General features: G+C 43.0%; 1 protein-coding gene across 1 annotated transcript in view; it reads right to left on the bottom strand.

Annotated features, from left to right (window-relative positions):
* The window catches only part of LOC310648198 (cyclin-dependent kinase 12-like), a gene marked incomplete at its 3' end in the record, with an annotated part of 189,356 nt that extends 172,194 nt beyond the window's left edge, over positions 1–17,162 (bottom strand). The window contains exons 1-2 of the mRNA XM_083375947.1: positions 16,107–17,162; positions 4,795–5,670 (exon numbers count right to left, since the gene is read on the bottom strand). Of these exons, the coding sequence (XP_083232073.1) occupies positions 4,795–5,670; positions 16,107–17,152 (1,922 nt within the window). The 5' untranslated portion in view covers positions 17,153–17,162. The remainder of the gene's footprint in view (positions 1–4,794; positions 5,671–16,106) is intronic.
* Positions 17,163–19,472: the final 2,310 nt, after the last annotated feature.

Raw genomic sequence — 19,472 nt, forward strand, 5'->3', positions numbered from 1 at the left:
AATCTGAAAATGGAAAGTGAACAAGTTAAAGAAACCATGATAAGATAAATTGCTTGGTGCTTTAAACCTAAGCACCGAGACCGGAGCCTCGGGTTGGTAAGGAGGTGGAGGCTTCAGGTGGGGATGGCAGCCACAACGGGGCAGGTCAGGTGACGAGTGGAGTGTTCCACCACTGCTGCTGCTTCTCCCTCAGAGCTGCAAGTGTGAGGCACTCTCCTTTAAGTCCGAGGCTCCGGTCTAGGTGCTTAAGAGTTAAATAGCATGCAGCTAGCACCAGCAAGGCCGTCCTGCAGGGATTCTGCTGTTGCTCGTGGCGGCGGCGGCACCACCACAACACACATGGCATCCTGCCGTGAACGTTCACAGAAGTGGGGCAGCGGCACAACAGGTATCAGGGCATGGGAGGCCTGGTTGCAGTGGTCCTGCAGCAAGTAGCTGCAGGATGCATGGGGCAGCTGTCCACCACCTGCCTCGCCTCGTGGCAGTGGCGGCACTGGGCTCCTAGTGGACGGGGCTGTTGGTGCTGCCCTGAGGCAGGTGTCAGGAAAAAAATAAGATGCCCCCCGAAAATAAGACCTAGTGCCTCTTTTGGAGGCAAAAAAATATATAAGACCGGGTCTTATTTTCGGGGAAACACAGTAAGTGAAGGATTTGCTTGTGATTGGTTTAATTATTATAGAATTTCTAAAAGATTTCAACTTGATAAAAAAGGTTTTGCTTTCACAGGAACTAAATCTGAACTGGATGTTAATTTATGTTCTGGAGATGACCACTTGGTTGCTAAAGTATACAAAATGTTACTCAAGATGAATCTGGAAGATGACTATGTTAAAGATTGTATGGAAAAATGGGCAAAACTTTTTGGGTAAAGCATAATGCTAGATAAATGGGAGAATGTATGGACTAATGGACTAAAATTTACATTAAATTATAGCTTGAATTTTTTTATAAAATGATGTATTGTTGGTATTTGACCCCAGATAGACTAGCAAAAATGTATAAAGGGACTTCTCATAAGTGCTGGAAATGTAGTCAAAATCCAGGTTCATTTTATTATAAGTGATGGTCTTGCAAATATGTGAAAACATACTGGATAAATGTAACAATGACAATGCAGAAAATATTTAAGATACAAATATTAATGAAACCTGAAGCTTTTCTTTTAGGTATGATGGGCAAGCCAATTGAAAAACAATTTGGGGTGCTATTCCTTCACATGGTGATTGCTACGAGGGTTGTACTTGCCAAGCACAGGAAAGAAAAAGGGATGCCGACTGTTGAAGAATGGATTTTGAAATTGACTGAATTAGCAGAGATAGCGAAATTAACTGCTTTGATCAGAGATAATGGAATAGACAGCTTTATAAGAGACTGGAAACTGTTGGTGGACTTTCTACGTGCCAAATACAATAACAAATGGTTAACAGGGATTTGAAGATTAGTGTAATGTTTAGCTTAACATGTTGACTGCTCTTTTTTCATATATACATGTACATGTACATGTATACATATACACACACACACACACAGACACACACACACACACCTTCATTACGTTAAAAATTCCCAGGTATATTGATATTAAAAAAAAGTTTGAACACCAGGATAAGATAAAAACCAAAGCAGTTTAATAAAATCGAGCTTTCGTTGGCCAACTGCCAACGTCGTCAGGATAGAACTGCTGGAGAGGCGAAACTACATTTATATCACTAGCGCTTTTGCGCTCCACTCATGGAGCGCGTCACTGGTCTGTTTCCATCGGCTTCGCACTCATTCCCATGGAGTGCGGTTGCCTCTGGGTGCTCGCTGTCAGCGGGGAATCGCTGCCTGTTCTTCTGGTCACGATCGATGCCCTCGTCATTGCGCATGTCCTCATGCCAAACGTCCTAAAGATGCGCCTATGGCTAGATTCTATGGCCTCCCAAAAATCCATAAGGAGGGGGCTCCCCTACAGCCTATTGTGTCATTTATGGGAACCCCAACCTCAGGGCTGGCCAAATGGTTGTACGGTAGAATAAGACACCTGGTGACAGACAGTAACACCACGGTAAGCTCTTTGGGTGAATTCCTAGATAGAATAAGATCTCTTAATATAGAGGAGGATGAAGTCATGGTATCCTATGACATCACCTCCCTATTCACTTCTATCCCACAGAACTTAGCAATCGCGGTAATTAGAGACCGCTTGCAACAACATGGAGCGGGGCGGCATCAGGACTCACTCGACAATGAAGATCTTTTACATCTGATGACCCTATGCCTCAAAATGTTTTTTACGCTTCAAGGCACCATTTATGAACAGGTAAAGGGTATCCTTATGGGATCCCCGATTTCCGGAGTCATTGCAGAGGCGGTCCTGCAACAATTGGAGACCCAGGTGATGTCCACATATCGTCCCAAATTTTGGATGAGATACGGAGACGACACATTTGTGGTCATCAAGAGACAGGACAAGGATAGGTTCATTGGGGAGCTTAATTCCGTCTACCCCGATATCCGCTTTACGGTGGAGGAAGAAGCCAATGGAGTTCTGGCTTTCTTTGATGTGTTATTTAACCATCAATCAGACAGTTCCCTTCACACATCCGTCTACCGTAAACTTACACACACGGACAGGATTCATTATAAGACTAACCATCCCATGACTCACAAGGTTAGCTGCATCAGAACGCTCTTTAAGCAGGTAGATACGCAGTGCAGCACGCATAAGGCGAAAAAGGATGAAAAGTGTCATCTCTATCGCATCTGCAGAAGTAATGGGTATCCACTAAACTTCATCAGACGATACAGCAAACCACGTGAACATGAAAGCACGCCGATGGCATGGATAACACTACCTTACATCCATGGTATATCTGAAGCCACGGTGCACATATTCGTCCCCTACAAAGTCAGTGTTGCCCACAAACCTGATCAAACCCTGCGTGCCCGTGTCATGCATCCAAAGGATCCGCTCCCCAACAAAGAGAAGTCCTCAGTTATATATAAAGTGGCATGTGAGAACTGCCACTGCAACTATATTGGGGAGACGGCAAAACGGTTGGGGACTAGGATACATGAACACGAGCTTGCAGTTAAAAGACAGGAACAGCATTCACAAGTGTGGGCGCACATGGCTACACAAAACCATACCTTTTGATTTGGAAGGGGTTGAGGCGATTGCCCGGGGTAACACCAAGGGTGGCCGATTATTTAATGAAGCCTGGTTTTCAGACTGTTCCTCAATTAACCGTCATATAGATCTCCTCCCTGCATACCAAGCCCTTAGGAGTTGGGAAGAAGAACGGCGCAGACAACACGAACACTCACAGAGTATACCGGTGAGCCGAGATCTGGATCGCATGGTTACACAGCAACACTGCATCACAAAAAAGGGGGAGTAGCAATCCCCAAGGACGTTTGGCATGAGGACACGCGCAATGACGAGGGCATCGATCGTGACGAGAAGAACAGGCAGCGATTCCCCGCTGACAGCGAGCACCCAGAGGCAACCGCTCTCCATGGGAACGAGTGCGAAGCTGATGGAAACAAACAGACCAGTGACGCGCTCCACCAGTGCAGCGCAAAAGCGCCAGTGATATAAATGTAGTTTCACCTCTCCAGCAATTCTACCCTGACGACGTTGGCAGTTGGCCAACAAAAGTTTGATTTTATTAAAATGCTTTGGTTTTTATCTTATCCCAGTGTTCGAACTTTTCTATACACACACACACACATATACACACATACATGTATACATACATTTGTAAAAGGGGAGGAGAATTTACTGTTTTTTCTTTTTTTCAGTGTCCAGCCAGGGTGGATTCTATATATTAAATGTTAAATTTATTTGATATTGGGATCACCTTTTTCTCTTTTTTTGTACACCATTTTCTTTTTGTTGTTGTTAGTGCTGGACATATGTTTTTGTTTTGTTTTTTCTGTTTTTTATTTTACCTTTTAATTATGATAAAACAAAATAAATATACTTAAAACAAGAATGAACATTGAGTCTAAAAGCATGGTACTAGCATACTTAAAAATTTTCCAGTCGTGAACATTTCAGAGCTATCTTCATAAACAGCACTGCAAGCAAGAGTAAACACTGAAAACAACAATAGGATTATCAGCCACATCATTTAAGTCAAAGTATCCTGGCTAGCAATACCTATCAAGCATTTCAGGCTAAGCAGTGCTACTCAAATTCTTCTCTACTGAGGAGGTACATCCTTCATATCCTGCAAGGAATTCCCAATCCTGTCCACATTACAGGTAGTCCTCGACTTACAACAGTTCATTTAGTGACCAAAGTTACAGCAACACTGATAAAACATTTTTCACACAACCATTGCAGCATCCCCATGGTCAAGTGATCAAAATTCGGATGCTTGGCAACTGGTTCATATTTATGATGGTTGCAGTGTCCTAGGGTCATGCGATCAGGTTTTGCGACCTTCTGACAAGCAAAGTCAATGAGGAAGCCAGATTCACTTAACAACCATGTCACTAACTTAACATCTGTGATGATTCACTTAACAACTGTGGCAAGAAAGGTCATAAAATGGGACAAAACTCACTTAACAAATGTCTCACTTAGCAACATAAATTTTGGGCTCAGTTGTGGTCGTAGGTCGAGAACTACCAGTAATTCAAGGTTTCAGAGGCAGCAACCAGACTCCTCCTCCTCTATTGACTATACAATATACCACACCAGTTCAACAGTTTTTAGATACCAAGCTTTACATCAGAACAGTGAAGTGAGTAAGCCATTACACTAGCAAGACTTTGTAGAATAGCAGCATCTACAAACCTTACCTTTCCAACTCATCTTCCCCAGGCAAGATTGGTGGCAAAGGGAGTGGAGGCAATGTTGACGTTTTCAGATGGGGGACAGCAATGGTCACAGAAACATGTCCCTTTGAGGAGGATTGCATGGTGAACTGAGAGTTAGCCTGCAAAGTTAAGGGTGTCTTACAGTGGACAGAAGATGACAGCCACAAAGGAACTAAAGCAGGGCTATGAATGGTAGATAACTGGGCAGGTGGCAGAGGGGGAACAACTGGCAATGGAGGCAAGGGGGGCAATGGAGGAATCTGAGGAGGTGGGGATGATGTTGGTAAAGGAGGGAATGACTTTACAGGAGGCAAAGGAGGTGTGACCTTTTGCTCAGCTGTCTCTATTTCTTTTGGAGTCACAATTTCTTCCTTTGCTATAGTAAGTTTCATATACTTTGTTCCCACTGTTTTTGAGTCTCTAACTGAAGCAGATAGTTTCTTGTCAGAATTTTCTGTCTTTGTTTTGGCAGGCTCAAGAGTTGTTTTCATCTCTGCACTGTATTGTAGAGTATTTACTGTCTCCAGATTGGGAGGATATTTTTCAGGCTTAGCAATTTTTGCCTTCCTGACATCCATTATAGACTCTTTTACTTCAGTTAAGTTAATTTTTTTCCTAGACAACAGACTAGGTGAGTCCTTGCTCTCCTTTCTATCAACTTTTGCTGCCTCTACAGCTGCAGCTGCAGCCCTCTCCTTTTTCTTCCTACTCAGCTCAGCTCCCAAACTGGAGGCCAGTGGTAGCTGAACAGGTGAGATACTGGAATGACGACTGCGAGACACAGTTCTCTGCTTTTTGTTACGAAATGATGAATGCCTTGAATAAGCAGGACTTCTGCTTCGGGATTTCATGGGCTTCCTATGAAAACAAAATAGGATAAATCAGAATCCTACAAAATCTCAACTGCCATAATTTTATGTAAAAATCAACCTCTAGCTCTCAAGAAGTATGCATGATATTTCATACTGTTTTTCTACTATACCGTACGTTTGGTTTGGAGTTACAAGGTATGTGAATCCAGCCACTGTATTTTGTAAATCATGGTTAAGTACTGGTTTATTCATCAAACGATGATTAAAATTGGTCATGGTTTAGCCATTTCACAACCCACTCTATGTACAGACACTGACCATGACCCTAAAGCTCCAGTGCACATTCCAACTTCCTACAGGCTTTTTCATTTTCTTCTACAGGTTCACATTATATGCATAGCCTGAAACTGCACTTTCCACTCATGTATAAGGGATAACATAATACAACAATCTTCATTGTACCAAATATTAACATAAAAGGGGTCAAACAGTTTTGGCCCGGATATGTTTAGACCAAAACCCTTTTGCTTGGAATCTCTAAACCATGGTATCACTGTATGTGCATAAACAGATATACTGTATATACTCCCTGCGCAAAATGTGACAAATAAGAAAAATCTTTACTGCAAAGGTTTTCTTTAAAAGGTTCTGTCTGAAAGAGAGATGGGAGGGAGGGAAGCTGAGCTGCCTTTGCTTGGGTCAGCATTGTTTTCAAGTTTCACTCTCCCACAATGGTGGTTACCCTCCCAAGATGCCCTAGAGGTTCCATTTAATCAGAAAAAGGTTACTTTTGGGGTTACTTTTTCTTTAGCACCAAGAAGACTGAGAGTTCATTGGCCAGCTCAGAACGGAAATATATTTTCAGCTCTGCTGTTCACCATAGGCTATGTACTTTCCAGTATAGTGTAGCAGTTAAGATGTTAGACTAGACTAGAAAGACCCAGGTTCTAGTGCATCCTCAGCCACAGAAAATTGCTATGCAACTGTGGTCCAATCGCTATTTTTTTAGTAAATCCTATGTCATGGGATTATAATAAAAAAATAATGAGGGGTGCTATATGCCTTACCTACAGCTCCTGAAAAGTAGAAATTAAATTAAAAGTACTGGCAACATCAAAACTGAATACCATGTGTCAGAAATCCACACGTTGGCTGTTAGTCTTCCCTAGTCCTTACCTGACAGTGAGTCTTCTCAGTTTTAACATGACTGGACAAAACTGTTCTAAGAATCAGTTCTCAGCAGATCACTAATCTTATCCAAATCATTCCTAATCCCAAACATTAACATTCCAACAAAATTTGTAACACAAAGATTTGAAAACAATTTCCAGAGTTAACTACAGACAGAAATTACAGGCAGCTGAGAATGTCTAATGGGAGCACTGCAAGTCTTTGTAGTGTAGGTTACTAATCTAAAATTTAGAAGATATACCGTGTTTATTTACATATATATGTACGTATGTATGTATGTATGTATGTGTGTGTATATATATGTGTGTATATATGTGTGTGTGTATATATATGTGTGTGTGTGTGTGTGTGTGTGTATAGTAAAGGTAAAGGTTCCCCCGCACATGCATGCTAGTAGTTTCCAACTCTAGGGGCCGGTGCTCATCTCCGTTTCAAAGCCGAAGAGCCAGCGCTTGTCCGAGGACGTCTCCGTGGTCATGTGGCTGGCATGACTAGACGCCAAAGGCGCACAGAATGCTGTTACCTTCCCACCGTAGTGGTCCCTATTTTTCTACTTGCATTTTTACGTGCTTTCGAACTGCTAGGTTGGCAGAAGCTGGGACGAGTAACAGGCGCTCACTGTTACGCGGCACTCGGGATTTGACCCGCCAAACTGCCGACCTTCTGATCGACAAGCTCAGCATCCTAGCCCACTGAGCCACCGCGTCCCTTTGTGTGTGTGTGTGTGTGTGTGTGTGTGTGTATGTATATATCCCCTCCAAAAGAGGCACTAGGTCTTATTTTGGGGGGACGTCTTATTTTAGAGGCAGAGGCGCAGGGAGGAAGGGGAGCCATCGCTGGTGGGGCGCAGTGGGCAGAAGGCTCGATGGACCATCAGGTTGGAAGGCAGGGGCACCAGCAGCAGGCAGAGGCAGAGGGGGGGGAGGAACAGGAACTACGGAGTTTTGCATGGTACAAATGAGGTAGAAGATACTGTTACTGCATCCAAGCCATTTAGTCCGAGGTGAATTGGAAAGAAGTGTGGGGAGCTTGGGCCGTGCTGAAGGAAAAGGGGAACGATCCCTGAATTAGACTCTTTGTAGTCAAGGGACAGTGTAAAAGCTGAAACCACATTCACTGGTCACCTTGGACTAAATGGCTTGGATGCGATAACTGTCCCTCCCCCCCCCCAGCCCTGCCCAGGCTCCCTCATGTCCCATGTGGGCAATGTCAAGCTGACCACGCCCATCCACCCCTGCCAACCACAATGCTAGGGCTTACTTTTGGGGTAGGTCTTATTTTTGGGGAAACATGGTAGTAGCTGCTTAAAATATGAACGTTAGCTGCCCCCTTTTTAATTTGTAATTTTTTTAGTAGTGAAGTATATTAAAAGCTGCCTAGTTACTTTGTTGCCTCTTTATTTTCAGATTATTTTGAATAAGTTTTGAATAAGCTATCAACAAGTAACTATAAAGATCTTGACAGACCTGAACATTGGGCGCTATCTAACAAAATGAAATTCAATGGTGGAAAAGGTAAGGTTCTACATTTAGGCAAGAAAAACCAAATGCACAGGTACAGTATAGATGGTACCGTGCTCAATAGTAGCAACTGTGAGAGGCATCTCGGAGTCCTAGTGGACAATCACTTAAATATGAGCCAGCAGTGTGCTGCAGCTTCCAAAAATGCCAACTCAGTGCTAGGCTGCATTAACAGAGGGATAGAATCAAGATCGCATGAAGTGTTAATACCACTTTATAATGTCTTGGTAAGGCCACACTTGGAATACTGCATCCAGTTTTGGTCACCAAGATGTAAAAAAGATGTTGAGACTCCAGAAAGAGTACAGAAAAGAGCAACAAAGATGTTTAGGGGACTGGAGGCTAAAACATAAAGAATGGTTGCTGGGATTGGGTATGTCTACTTTAATGAAGAGAAGGACGAAGGGTGACATGATAGCAGTGTTCCAATTATCTCAGGGGTGCCACAAAGAAGAGGGAGTCAAGCTATTCTCCAAAGTACCTGAAGGCAAGACAAGAAGCAATGGATGGAAACTAACCAAAGAGAGAAGCAACCTAGAACTAAGGACAAATTTCCTGACAGAACAATTAATCAGTGGAACAACCTGCCTCCAGAAGCTGTGAATGCCCCAACCCTGGAAGTTTTTAAGAAGAGACTGTACAGCCATTTGTCTGAAATGGTATAGGGTTTCCTGCCTAAGCAGGTGGTTGGACTAGATGACCTCCAAGGTCCCTTCCAACAACAACATTTTCTTCTTCTTCTTCTTCTTCTTCTTCTTCTTCTTCTTCTTCTTCTTCTTCTTCTTCTTCTTCTTCTTCTTCTTCTTCTTCTTCTTCTTCTTCTTCTTCTTCTTCTTCTTCTTCTTCTATTTTAGGCAGTTTAAACTGTTTTCATGGCTTCCAATATGAAAAAAGCTAATTGTATTCTTGGGAATACCAGTCATATTTACTGAAATTATTTTGGAAACATAAGGACAGACCTCTTATCAAGAACAAAGGGGAATATTCTTTCTTGAATGTAGCTTAACTGGGGCCCAGATCAGGGATCTTTCTTTGCAATGATGAATGTGATTACTAGGAAACACCAATTATCTACAGAAATTCAACAATAATAATCATGTTAACACTTTAATTAAAAACTATTTTGTTTTGGCTGAAAGACTGTTATGCCCAATGAATGCACTCGCTGAGTTCACATATCACACTACAGTGTGGTTTGTTTTAAAAGCTATAGTGGCCTAGTTTTACCACACTGTGCAGACCACAATAGCTGGATTCACCCAACATACTAAGTCATAACCAAACAAACCTCCACAAGGTTAAGTGACATGTGAACCCAATCAGTCAAATGTTATGCTTCAGGGCACACTTTGAGGTAACATATAGACAGACTACAATACAGGTGAAACTCGAAAAATTAGGATATCGTGCAAAAGTTCATTTATTTCAGTAATGCAACTTAAAAGGGGAAACTAATATATGAGATTGACTCATTACATGCAAAGCAAGATAGTTCAAGCCATGATTTGTCATAATTGTGATGATTATGGCGTACAGCTCATGAAAACCCCAAATCCACAATCTCAGAAAATTAGATTATTACATGCAATCAATAAAACAAGGAGTGTACATAGAACAATATCGGACCTCTGAAAAGTATCAGCATGCATATGTACTCAGTACATGGTTTGGGTCCCTTTTGCAGCAATTACTGCCTCAATGCAGCATGGCATGGAAGCTATCAGCCTGTGGCACTGCTGAGGTGTTATGGAAGACCAGGATGCTTCAATAGCAGCCTTCAGCTCTTCTGTATTGTTCGGTCTCATGTCGCTCATCTTTCTTTTGGCAATGCCCCATAGATTCTCTATGGGGTTCAGGTCAGGCGAGTTTGCTGGCCAATCAAGCACAGTAATCCCACGGTCATTGAACCAGGTTTTGGTGCTTTTGGCAGTGTGGGCATGTGCCAAGTCCTGTTGGAAAATGAAGTCAGCATCCCCATAAAGCTCATCTGCGGAAGGAAGCATGAAGTGCTCCAAAATCTCCCGGTAGACGGCTGCGTTGACCCTGGACTTAATGAAGCACAGTGGACCAACACCAGAAGATGACATGGCTCCCCAAATCAACACAGACTGTGGAAACTTCACTCTGGACTTCAAGCATCTTGCAGTGTGTGCCTCTCCATTCTTCCTCCAAACTCTGGGTCCTTGGTTTCCAAATGAGATGCAAAAGTTGCTCTCATCAGAAAAGAGGACTTTGGACCACTGAGCAACAGATAAGGTCTGTTTTTCTTTAGCCCAGGTAAGACGCTTCTGACGTTGTTTATTGTTCAGGAGCGGCTTGACAAGAGGAATACGACATTTGAAGCCCATGTCCAGGATCCGTCTGTGTGTGGTGGCTCTTGATGCACTGACTCCAGCCTCAGTCCACTCCTTGTGAAAGTCCCCAACACTTTTGAATGGCCTTTTCCTGACAATCCTGTCCAGGCTGCGGTCATCCCTGCTGCTTGTGCACCTTTTTCTTCCACACTTTTCCCTTCCACATAACTTTCTATTAATGTGCTTTGATACAGCACTTGGGGAACATCCAACTTCTTTTGCAATTACCTTTTGAGGCTTTCCCTCCTTATGGAGGGTGTCAGTGATGGTTTTCTGCACAACTGTCAGGTCAGCAATCTTCCCCATGATTGTGATTCTTACTGAACCAGACTGAGAGACCATTTAAAGGCTCAGGAACCCTTTGCAGGTGTTATGGCTTAATTAGCTGATTAGAGTGGGACACTTTGAGCCTAGAATATTGCACCTTTTCACAATATTCTAATTTTCTGAGATTGTGGATTTGGGGTTTTCATGAGCTGTACACCATAATCATCACAATTATGACAAATCACGGCTTGAACTATCTTGCTTTGCATGTAATGAGTCTATCTAATATATTAGTTTCCCCTTTTAAGTTGCATTACTGAAATAAATGAACTTTTGCACGATATTCTAATTTTTTGAGTTTCACCTGTATTCTTCATTTGTTCCTTATATAATTCAAGAGGGCACTGTTACAGGTGCTCCCAGGTTCAGTTTACAGTCACTCACTCACACATTCACAGACCCGTTGAAGTGTGCACATCTTGTAAGTCCCCCTTGCTTTCCACCTAGTTTTTCCAGATAGGTGCAACTAAAGCAGACAAGACACACATCCCTGGTCAACAACTGAGAAATAAAATTGGGGAGACACACAAATCACTTTCATCCAAACACTGAGGCACAACAGGTTCTTTGGAATACACAGAGACCCACCAAATTTAAAAATAACAGCAAAACGTTACTGATTACAATGTACATTTGCTCTTTCTCATACACACACATACACTCTTACCAGTTCTCCTCAACTAGGCTGTCAGTACTAGCTAGAGGGACAGAAGCCACCAAGTCTGGATCCAAAGAGACCTCAAGGAGTGGGTGGGCTTTAGGACCCCCTTTATCCCCCAAAGGCTTTGTTGATTCATATGTTTGGTAGCTGTTGATGAAATTGGGGGTGGGGGGTTGTGCAATTCAATATACTCAAGTCCAACTTCCTTTGTCTTGTTCAGATGACTTTTTTCCCTTTGTTTCCTTAAGATTTGGTTCCTTCTTACCTCCCTGAAGGGATCTTTTAGATAAGAAACCACCCATGTTGGCAGAGGAGCCATGCTGCAGGCCTGATTATTCCAGCAGGTGAGGTCCAGGAAAAGGGCCTTCTCTGCCGTTGCACCTGCCCTCTGGAACATCTTGCCCCCATGTGATGTCCGGCCCAATCCTCCTGACCTTCCTCAGGAGCCTAAAGACCAGGCTCTGCCAACTAGCCTAGGGCTCCAATTGGGGAACATCACAGTGGAGGTAGTTGAGCGATTAACAGCAGATCTCACCTTCCCCCCATCCTACACCCACCCTCCCCATCATTAATTGGATCGTAGTGGTTGGCTTGTTTTAACTTATTTATGTTTTTAATATATTTATCTTTTATGATTGTAAGCTGCCCAGTTACCTTGTGGTAAGATGGGCATTCAATAAATTTTAGAAGGAAAGAAGGAAGGAAGGAAGGAAGGAAGGAAGGAAGGAAGGAAGGAAGGAAGGTTGGTTCCTGGCTTACTGTCCTCCCCGCTTACGTGTCTTCATCATCTTTAGCTTCAGCCTAGTCTCACAGTACCCTACAATGTTCCCCAGAATCCAGGTCTCCAAAGTGTACTAATAAATCGGCAATTAAATCCTTCACAGGATATTTAAACTCTAGTGATCCATATCCCATTCTCCAAACTTCAATAACATTAGCAGTCTGTCAATCCCTGCTCATTTAGGAATCCAACACTGGTTCTTGAGAATTAGCACTTAAACTCACTACAGACATATAATTTGATAGTGTATTCTACCACATTTTTAGCCCAATTATAAGGAGCCATTCTCCAGTTAATACGAACAGTCAGTTTAGAGGAAGGGCACATGTTTTTTATAGAAGAGTCCAGTGGAGAATACAAATTAGAAATGATTAAGAGTTGCAGAACCCAACATATGTAGCAGGTGAGTGGCTAGTACACCAGACAGAACTTTGTAAAGACTATGAAGTGAAATTTAAGACAATATAAAAAATGAACAGGAATGAGATAACCCCTTGCAGTTTCACATTTACATATTTGTTCTAGTTTGTTCTACTCAAACCCACTTTATCCAGCACATCATAAAGACTCAACCAAGTCACTTTCATCAGCCTTGTGGCAAGATGGGTGGCAAACAAATTTAATAAATACATTCTCTAAAAATAGTTAAGATCAGATGTTTACTCATGCTAATTCTTTCACAATAGACATAGAGATGCTTTCCTGACATTTGGTCTGTGGTGAGCAGAAAACAGCAGCTCCATTTGTCCTACATTATTTAAAAGTAACTGCCCAGAGTTAAAGAACCAACCATCGTTAACCATCGGGAAAAAAAAAGTATTGGATTCAAAATGTAGCACACCAAGTGCAGTGTGTGTGTGTGTGTGTGTGTGTGTGTGTGTGTGTGTGTGTATTCTCTCTCTCTCTCTCCATGGTCCAAAAGAAAATTATACACTACAAAGAACCTACCTAATTATACTTTTTTTCTTATTCCACTTAGTGGGCAGTTTGCCTAGTAATCAATAATATTTGTTTCACAACACTCCATCCATACAAAGTGCTATATGTTAAACTATTATATACTTTCTCTCAAGGTCATTAACTATCCCATTGCAGGGAATGGAGCTGTGAGAGACACACTGCAGGAAGACCATCCAGAATTCACAATTAAGAAGATATGAGCCCTCTAAATCAGGGGTCCCCTACCCCTGGGCCGCAGCCTGTTCAAAACCGGGCTGCAGCAAAAATGGGCAAGCGCACGTGTGCAAAGCTCCACTCATAGAAGCGGAGCGCGCTTGCACTCAAAGATCCATTCGCGTGAATGGAGCTTTGTGCACAAGTGCCCTCCGCTCACACAAATGGAGCTTCATGCGCAAGCACAAGCACCCTCCGCTCACATGTGAAGCTCCATTTGCGAGTGGAGGGCATACGTGGCACTCGCAGGAATGGAGCTGTGTGTGCACACTTGCCAGTCACACACCCAACCCAACCCCCCCCCCAGGCCACCGAGCTGGAAAGGTTGGGGACTGCTACTCTAAATGGGAGAAGACTTTTGTTCAGCACTGCCAGAGTTTTAACTGTTTCACTGAACAGAGAGCTTAGCTCAAACGCTGACATTATGTATTAAAGCAGGGGTCCTCAACCCCCAGGCTGCATCCTACTTGCAACCAGGCCGCGCGAGGGACGGGCCGGCATGCCCGCAGCTCAAGTTGTGCGAGTTGAGCTGCTTGCACATGCATGTGCGCACCAGCCCACTGCTCACACTGGTTAAGTTGTGCGCATATGCATACCAGCCTGCCACTCGCACAGCCCGGTTCTCTCTCCCCCACTCCACTAAGCTGCAAAGGTTGGGGACCAGTGTATTAATGTGTTAATAGAAAAGATAGAAACATATCCATGGACATGTTAATTCTGTAATGTCCAGTGATAACCAGTATTAGCAGTTTCATTCATTCACATTATAAAGGGAGAGTAACATCTTCAAAAGTATTAGCAGAATAAAATCTTATTTAAAGGTGAACAGTATAAAGTTTAGAATCAGTGACAAATGTTGATAAGGAACTGGCCTATTTTCAAAGTTCCTTTCAGCTTTTAGGTTTCAATACTGTAGTTAAAATTACAGTTCACAAGGAATAATAGAAAAATATTTTAGCTACACTGACTTCCCTTATGGTATTCATAAATATCCGAAGCTGCAATCAAATTTTTTTTGAGCACCTAACTACTGTTGTTTATCTAAAGCAGGGGTGTCAAACTGCCAGCCCGCAGGCCAGATGCATCATAGCGAAACTGCACCCACCCCATTGCCGGCAATGACAAAAAAGTTGCTATATGTCATGACACGTCACATGACATTGCTAGTTTGACACCCCTGATCTAAAGGTTTATCAAAAGTAGGTCTATCTCCATTAAAAAAGGTCTAGTAAAATAATTCTGATAAAACTATCAAAGCAAAACTATATGGAACTATACTAAAACCATTGGGACTTGCCCACTTTCTTACTAGCATAAAGCTGAGAGAATAGAACACCATGAAGGCTGATAAAATTTGAAACTTACTATATACTTAAATGGTATATTAAATGTACCTCATTTTCTTTGCTAAAAAAGAAAGTACTTTGCAACACTGAATTTTACGTATTTAGTAAGCCCATTCTGGCACCCCTTCCAATTCTTTAATTTTATAAAACCTGAAAACCTACAATATAGATCAGGCATGTCAAACTCGCGATGTCACATGACGTCACACAACGTATAGGAGCTTTTTCGCCATTGCCGGCAATGGGGTGGGCGTGGCTTCCCAATGATGCATCTGGCATCCGGCCCATGGGCCAGCAGTTTGACACCCCTGATATAGATCATGGCCCAGGAGTATAAATTAAGGTGGAGTTTGGTTTAGTTTTCAAAATTGCTTCCTAAATTTACACTATATCTGAATTTAGCAGGATGAAAGCAATCATCAGTAAACCTTAGAAGCTGTCTGTTCCTCACACACCTCTGACACAGAAGGTACTCATCTGCATTAACTATAATGTAGTATGTCATCCAACTTTAATGAACTGCATTTGCCAATCATGATTTGATCAATGATTCTAGATTGCCAGGTTTTAATGATATGACAAATTGTAGACAAACCAAACTAAAATAAAAAGATATGTTGAAAAATATTTATGAAATTTCTATGCCACCCATTTTATTGATACAGCAATTCTGGGCAGCTAACATGCAAGACTGCAACTAAGTTTTCATATTCAACTATGTTTTAGAATGATATCCAATCATATCAGTGTTGTACTGGCTGACCTGGCTTCTTTTCAACTTCACATTCTCCAAATCAGTAAGGTAGAAATTATTACCTAGAATAAAACAATATTACAAGACAAACAAATACCTTAAATCAGCCTGCTTTAATATTGTGCCCCCCATATGTGTTAGACTCCAACTTGAATCACTAGCATGAGCATGCTACTTTGTAATAGCAGGTGTTATAATACAACACATAGGGACAAATCATGGTGGGAAAGGCTACCCTAATGAATCATGGAACAGAGGAATATAAAATATTTTGTTTTGAGGGGCAATATCAAAGTTTCTGGGACATTAGCCCCTTCAGTTATGTTTGTACTTAAGAGGCCCAACAGTTCTGATTTAAGTACAAAGACCAAATACCTGGAAACAGGACTACGGCTCAGAGACCGCTTGGAAACAAAAGGACTGCTGGAGCTCCTTCGATTGAATGAACTGGGGGATCTTCCACTGTATGATCCACTTCCCCTTTCAAAGCTGGATGAACGCCTCCTGCTGTATGGGCTGACTGACCGCTGTCTCCTGCCATAAGGGCCTGGAGAACATATACTGGATTGGTAGGCAGGTTCCTTATATGAAGGGCTGACTGATGGTCGTTGTGAGGATACACTAGGACTCTTCTTATACGAATCATAGTTACTGGATGTGTGTGAGTGTGGAGGGCTGTTGTCATAGTCCTGTGTATCAGGTGCTCCTGAGGGACTGTCATCTTGTTTGGGACTATCTGACCACTTATGGTGTGGACTTCTGGATTTCCACTTTGGACTGTCCAGTGACTTGTAGCTTTTGGGGGCAGCTCTTTTCCGATGACTTTTACTGTGATCCTTGTAACCAGATTTCGCCTCCCGCTCTTTCCTAGACTTCTCTTTATGCAGTTTGGCTGACCAAGAGTCTTTGCTACTACTCTTGAATGATTTAGATGAATGGTCATCCTTCTCATGTAGTCTTTTGGAAGTCCCGAATATTCTATCTTTACTAGAACTCAACTTGCCTGAGGACTCTCGATTCCTGTCCAGTCTCTTCTCCTTGCCTCCCAGCTTACTTTTCATCAACTCACGGACATGCTTGTGCTGCTGCTGCTGTCTATGTAATCGATCACTCCTGTCCGATGTCCCTTTCATCTCATCATTTTCTCTACGGTCCAACTTGAGGACTGCTTCATCTGAGAAGGTGTCAGAATCAGAGCTGATATCATCATATTCTACCAATGGCTTGATCATGCTGCCAAGTGTTGCTCCTCCTTCTTGGGACCCCAACGGTGAATCTTTGGAATACTTGGATCTGTGTCTTTTATGCTTAGAGGGCCGGTGCCTCTCTCTGTTTGAGCTCCTACTGCTGTATACTGCACCTTGATGCAAAGACCCCCCTCCTCCCATGTTCTTGCCCCCATGTCTCTCTGGGTTTGGCATTCCTTCTCCACTGTGCTTGAAAATAGGGAGGAATCCTCCAAAAAGCGCAAATCTTCAAGACACCCCCCACCCACGATGAAAGGGCTATTTTCTCTTTTGTTACCTATGTCCTACATTCAACCCACTTATCTCTTTACAAGAGGATAGATGGGGGTTGCTCTATGAATGCCTGATTCTACAATAACATGCAGAATATAGTAAGATAAAGCTGTCTCAGAAATAGATCTAGAACTGAGTTGAACCCACCTTTTAACTGGGGAGAAAAAAATTGTTCTGTCAAAATATCCTGATCCCACACAAGCAGGAAGGGAAGAAAAGGGTTTTTAACCAAGTAAGCACCTGCTCTTAATTCCAGGTCTCAATTAACTCCTAGTTTTAGGATATAAATTGCCCCAAACGATTGATTAAAGGGGTAAAAGTATAAATAAACCTCAGTTTGTAAATAGGTAAAGAGCTGAACTTTTCAAAAACAAAGTTTGGAAAGCAACTAGTTCACTTGCAGATTTTTGAAACAGGGGTTCCCTAATAGTAGTCCCCTAACGTACTTAAGCAGTGGACTCCCTTGGGTCAAGGCTGCCTTGCCATTAACTAAAGGGCCCACATCCTTAAAAAATAAAGTGGGGTTTGAATTTATTTGCTATCTCCTTAACTTCCTGAAAGGGATTACTATAAACACCCTCCAGCCCGCCCAGGCTCGTTGGAGAAATCCTGGAGGCCCGTGACCAAATCCAATGAGCTTTTCCTAAGACCCCCTTCCTCAGCCTGAATTCCTAATAAGTTCCCCAAGCCAGGATCCCCATCTTTTTCCACCTACTTCCCAGACCAAAACGGCGCTGTTTCCAGATTGGGGGTAGGGGGAAGGGAGAGGAAAGAAAGTGAGGAGGGAAGGTTAGCGACTAATTCTCGCGAGAATACGAAAAAATCGCCGTCGTTGTCCTCCTTCCAGCCGCCGACACCGTAGCTCGTTTAGTACAGCTCGGGATTCCACTCCCCCAACTACTCTCTATCGGCTCTTGGTTCTCCAAATATCGCGAGAACATGCACGTACGTGCGCGTACATCCGGCTCTCATACAGGCGCACGCGCTCCCACACAGCCGGAATTTTGAGAAGTCTCGCGACGCCATCATAAAGATCAGGGATGGGACGGGGAATAGGTTACTCCGGTTTCTGACCTGCTGGGGTTTTTTTTTTACACGAAGTTTGGTGTCATGTTCTCGCGGGATCTGGGCTTATTTTTCTTCAAAACCTGGATGGCCCTAGGAAGTTGAGACTAAAGCACACTATTCTTGATTAAAAATTTTGTTACTCAAAAACCTACAACACCGAAAAAACGAAGGAGTTTGCTTCCCGGCAGTCACTTTTCCTCTCAATCGTTAACAACAAATTGAGAAAAAAACATAGTTTAGATACATTGTAACGCTTTTGTGCGATCCTAATTCATTCTGATTTCCTTAAACCTTATCACAAGGCAGTTGCGGATGGGTTGTTTTTTTTTTTTTTGGCTTTCCACAAAAACGTAATATCCTCTGGAATACGAACAGTGATTTAGAAACGGTCGCTCCCCTTCCCTTTTCTCAACATGCTTAAGGAACTTGGGAAACGATATCCTGTCAGCAGCAGACGTGAGAGAAACGTTGCTCTTCCTCTCCGGATAATAACACTTTATAAGAAAGCATACTTGAAAACAGCGGGGGGAAAACCCTGCCAGCTACTCTATTACTGTGGAGGTTAAAGCGGGCGTCCCTTCAGAGAATTAGATGGAAGGGGGAGAGAGAAAAGACGATTTCAAATCTCGCGAGAGCTATTGCTCTTCCTGCCGTTATATTGGCTGCTATTCTGGATGACACCCTGGATTCTCGCATGACTTTCTGCTCTGTGCTTGTTATGTTTCGATCCCGGACAGGAGCGGGGACGTGGGTTGGCCGTTGCTGCGCAGTAGCTCAGGGAGGCTGCTTTTGCCGGGCTGCCCCTTTATCACCACGGGAGAGGGGTCTCGCTGAGGAAGCTCCAGGCCTCCATATGATGGAGTGGGGGCGCCTGTCCTCTTTCCCCCCACCGTACTAGGAGGGATGAAGGCAACTCAGAGCAACGCCGAGGGTGGGCGTTGGGACTTCCGCCTGAGGAAAAGCCTTTGCTCACCTCCTCGGAGTCCTATAGGCCTTCTGATAGGATGGGAAAATCCCTTTACCAACTGCTCAGTAGGGCAATGATAGTTGGGATAGTCGTGCATTTGGGAAATTGGGATCCTTTCAGAGTTAATATTTATAAATGAATCCGTATTTTGAAGTGAAAACATTCTCAACAAGCTCCTCCTGTCTT

Source organism: Vipera ursinii (genome assembly GCF_947247035.1).
Source record: "Vipera ursinii genome assembly, chromosome: W".
Classification (NCBI taxonomy): domain Eukaryota; kingdom Metazoa; phylum Chordata; class Lepidosauria; order Squamata; family Viperidae; genus Vipera; species Vipera ursinii.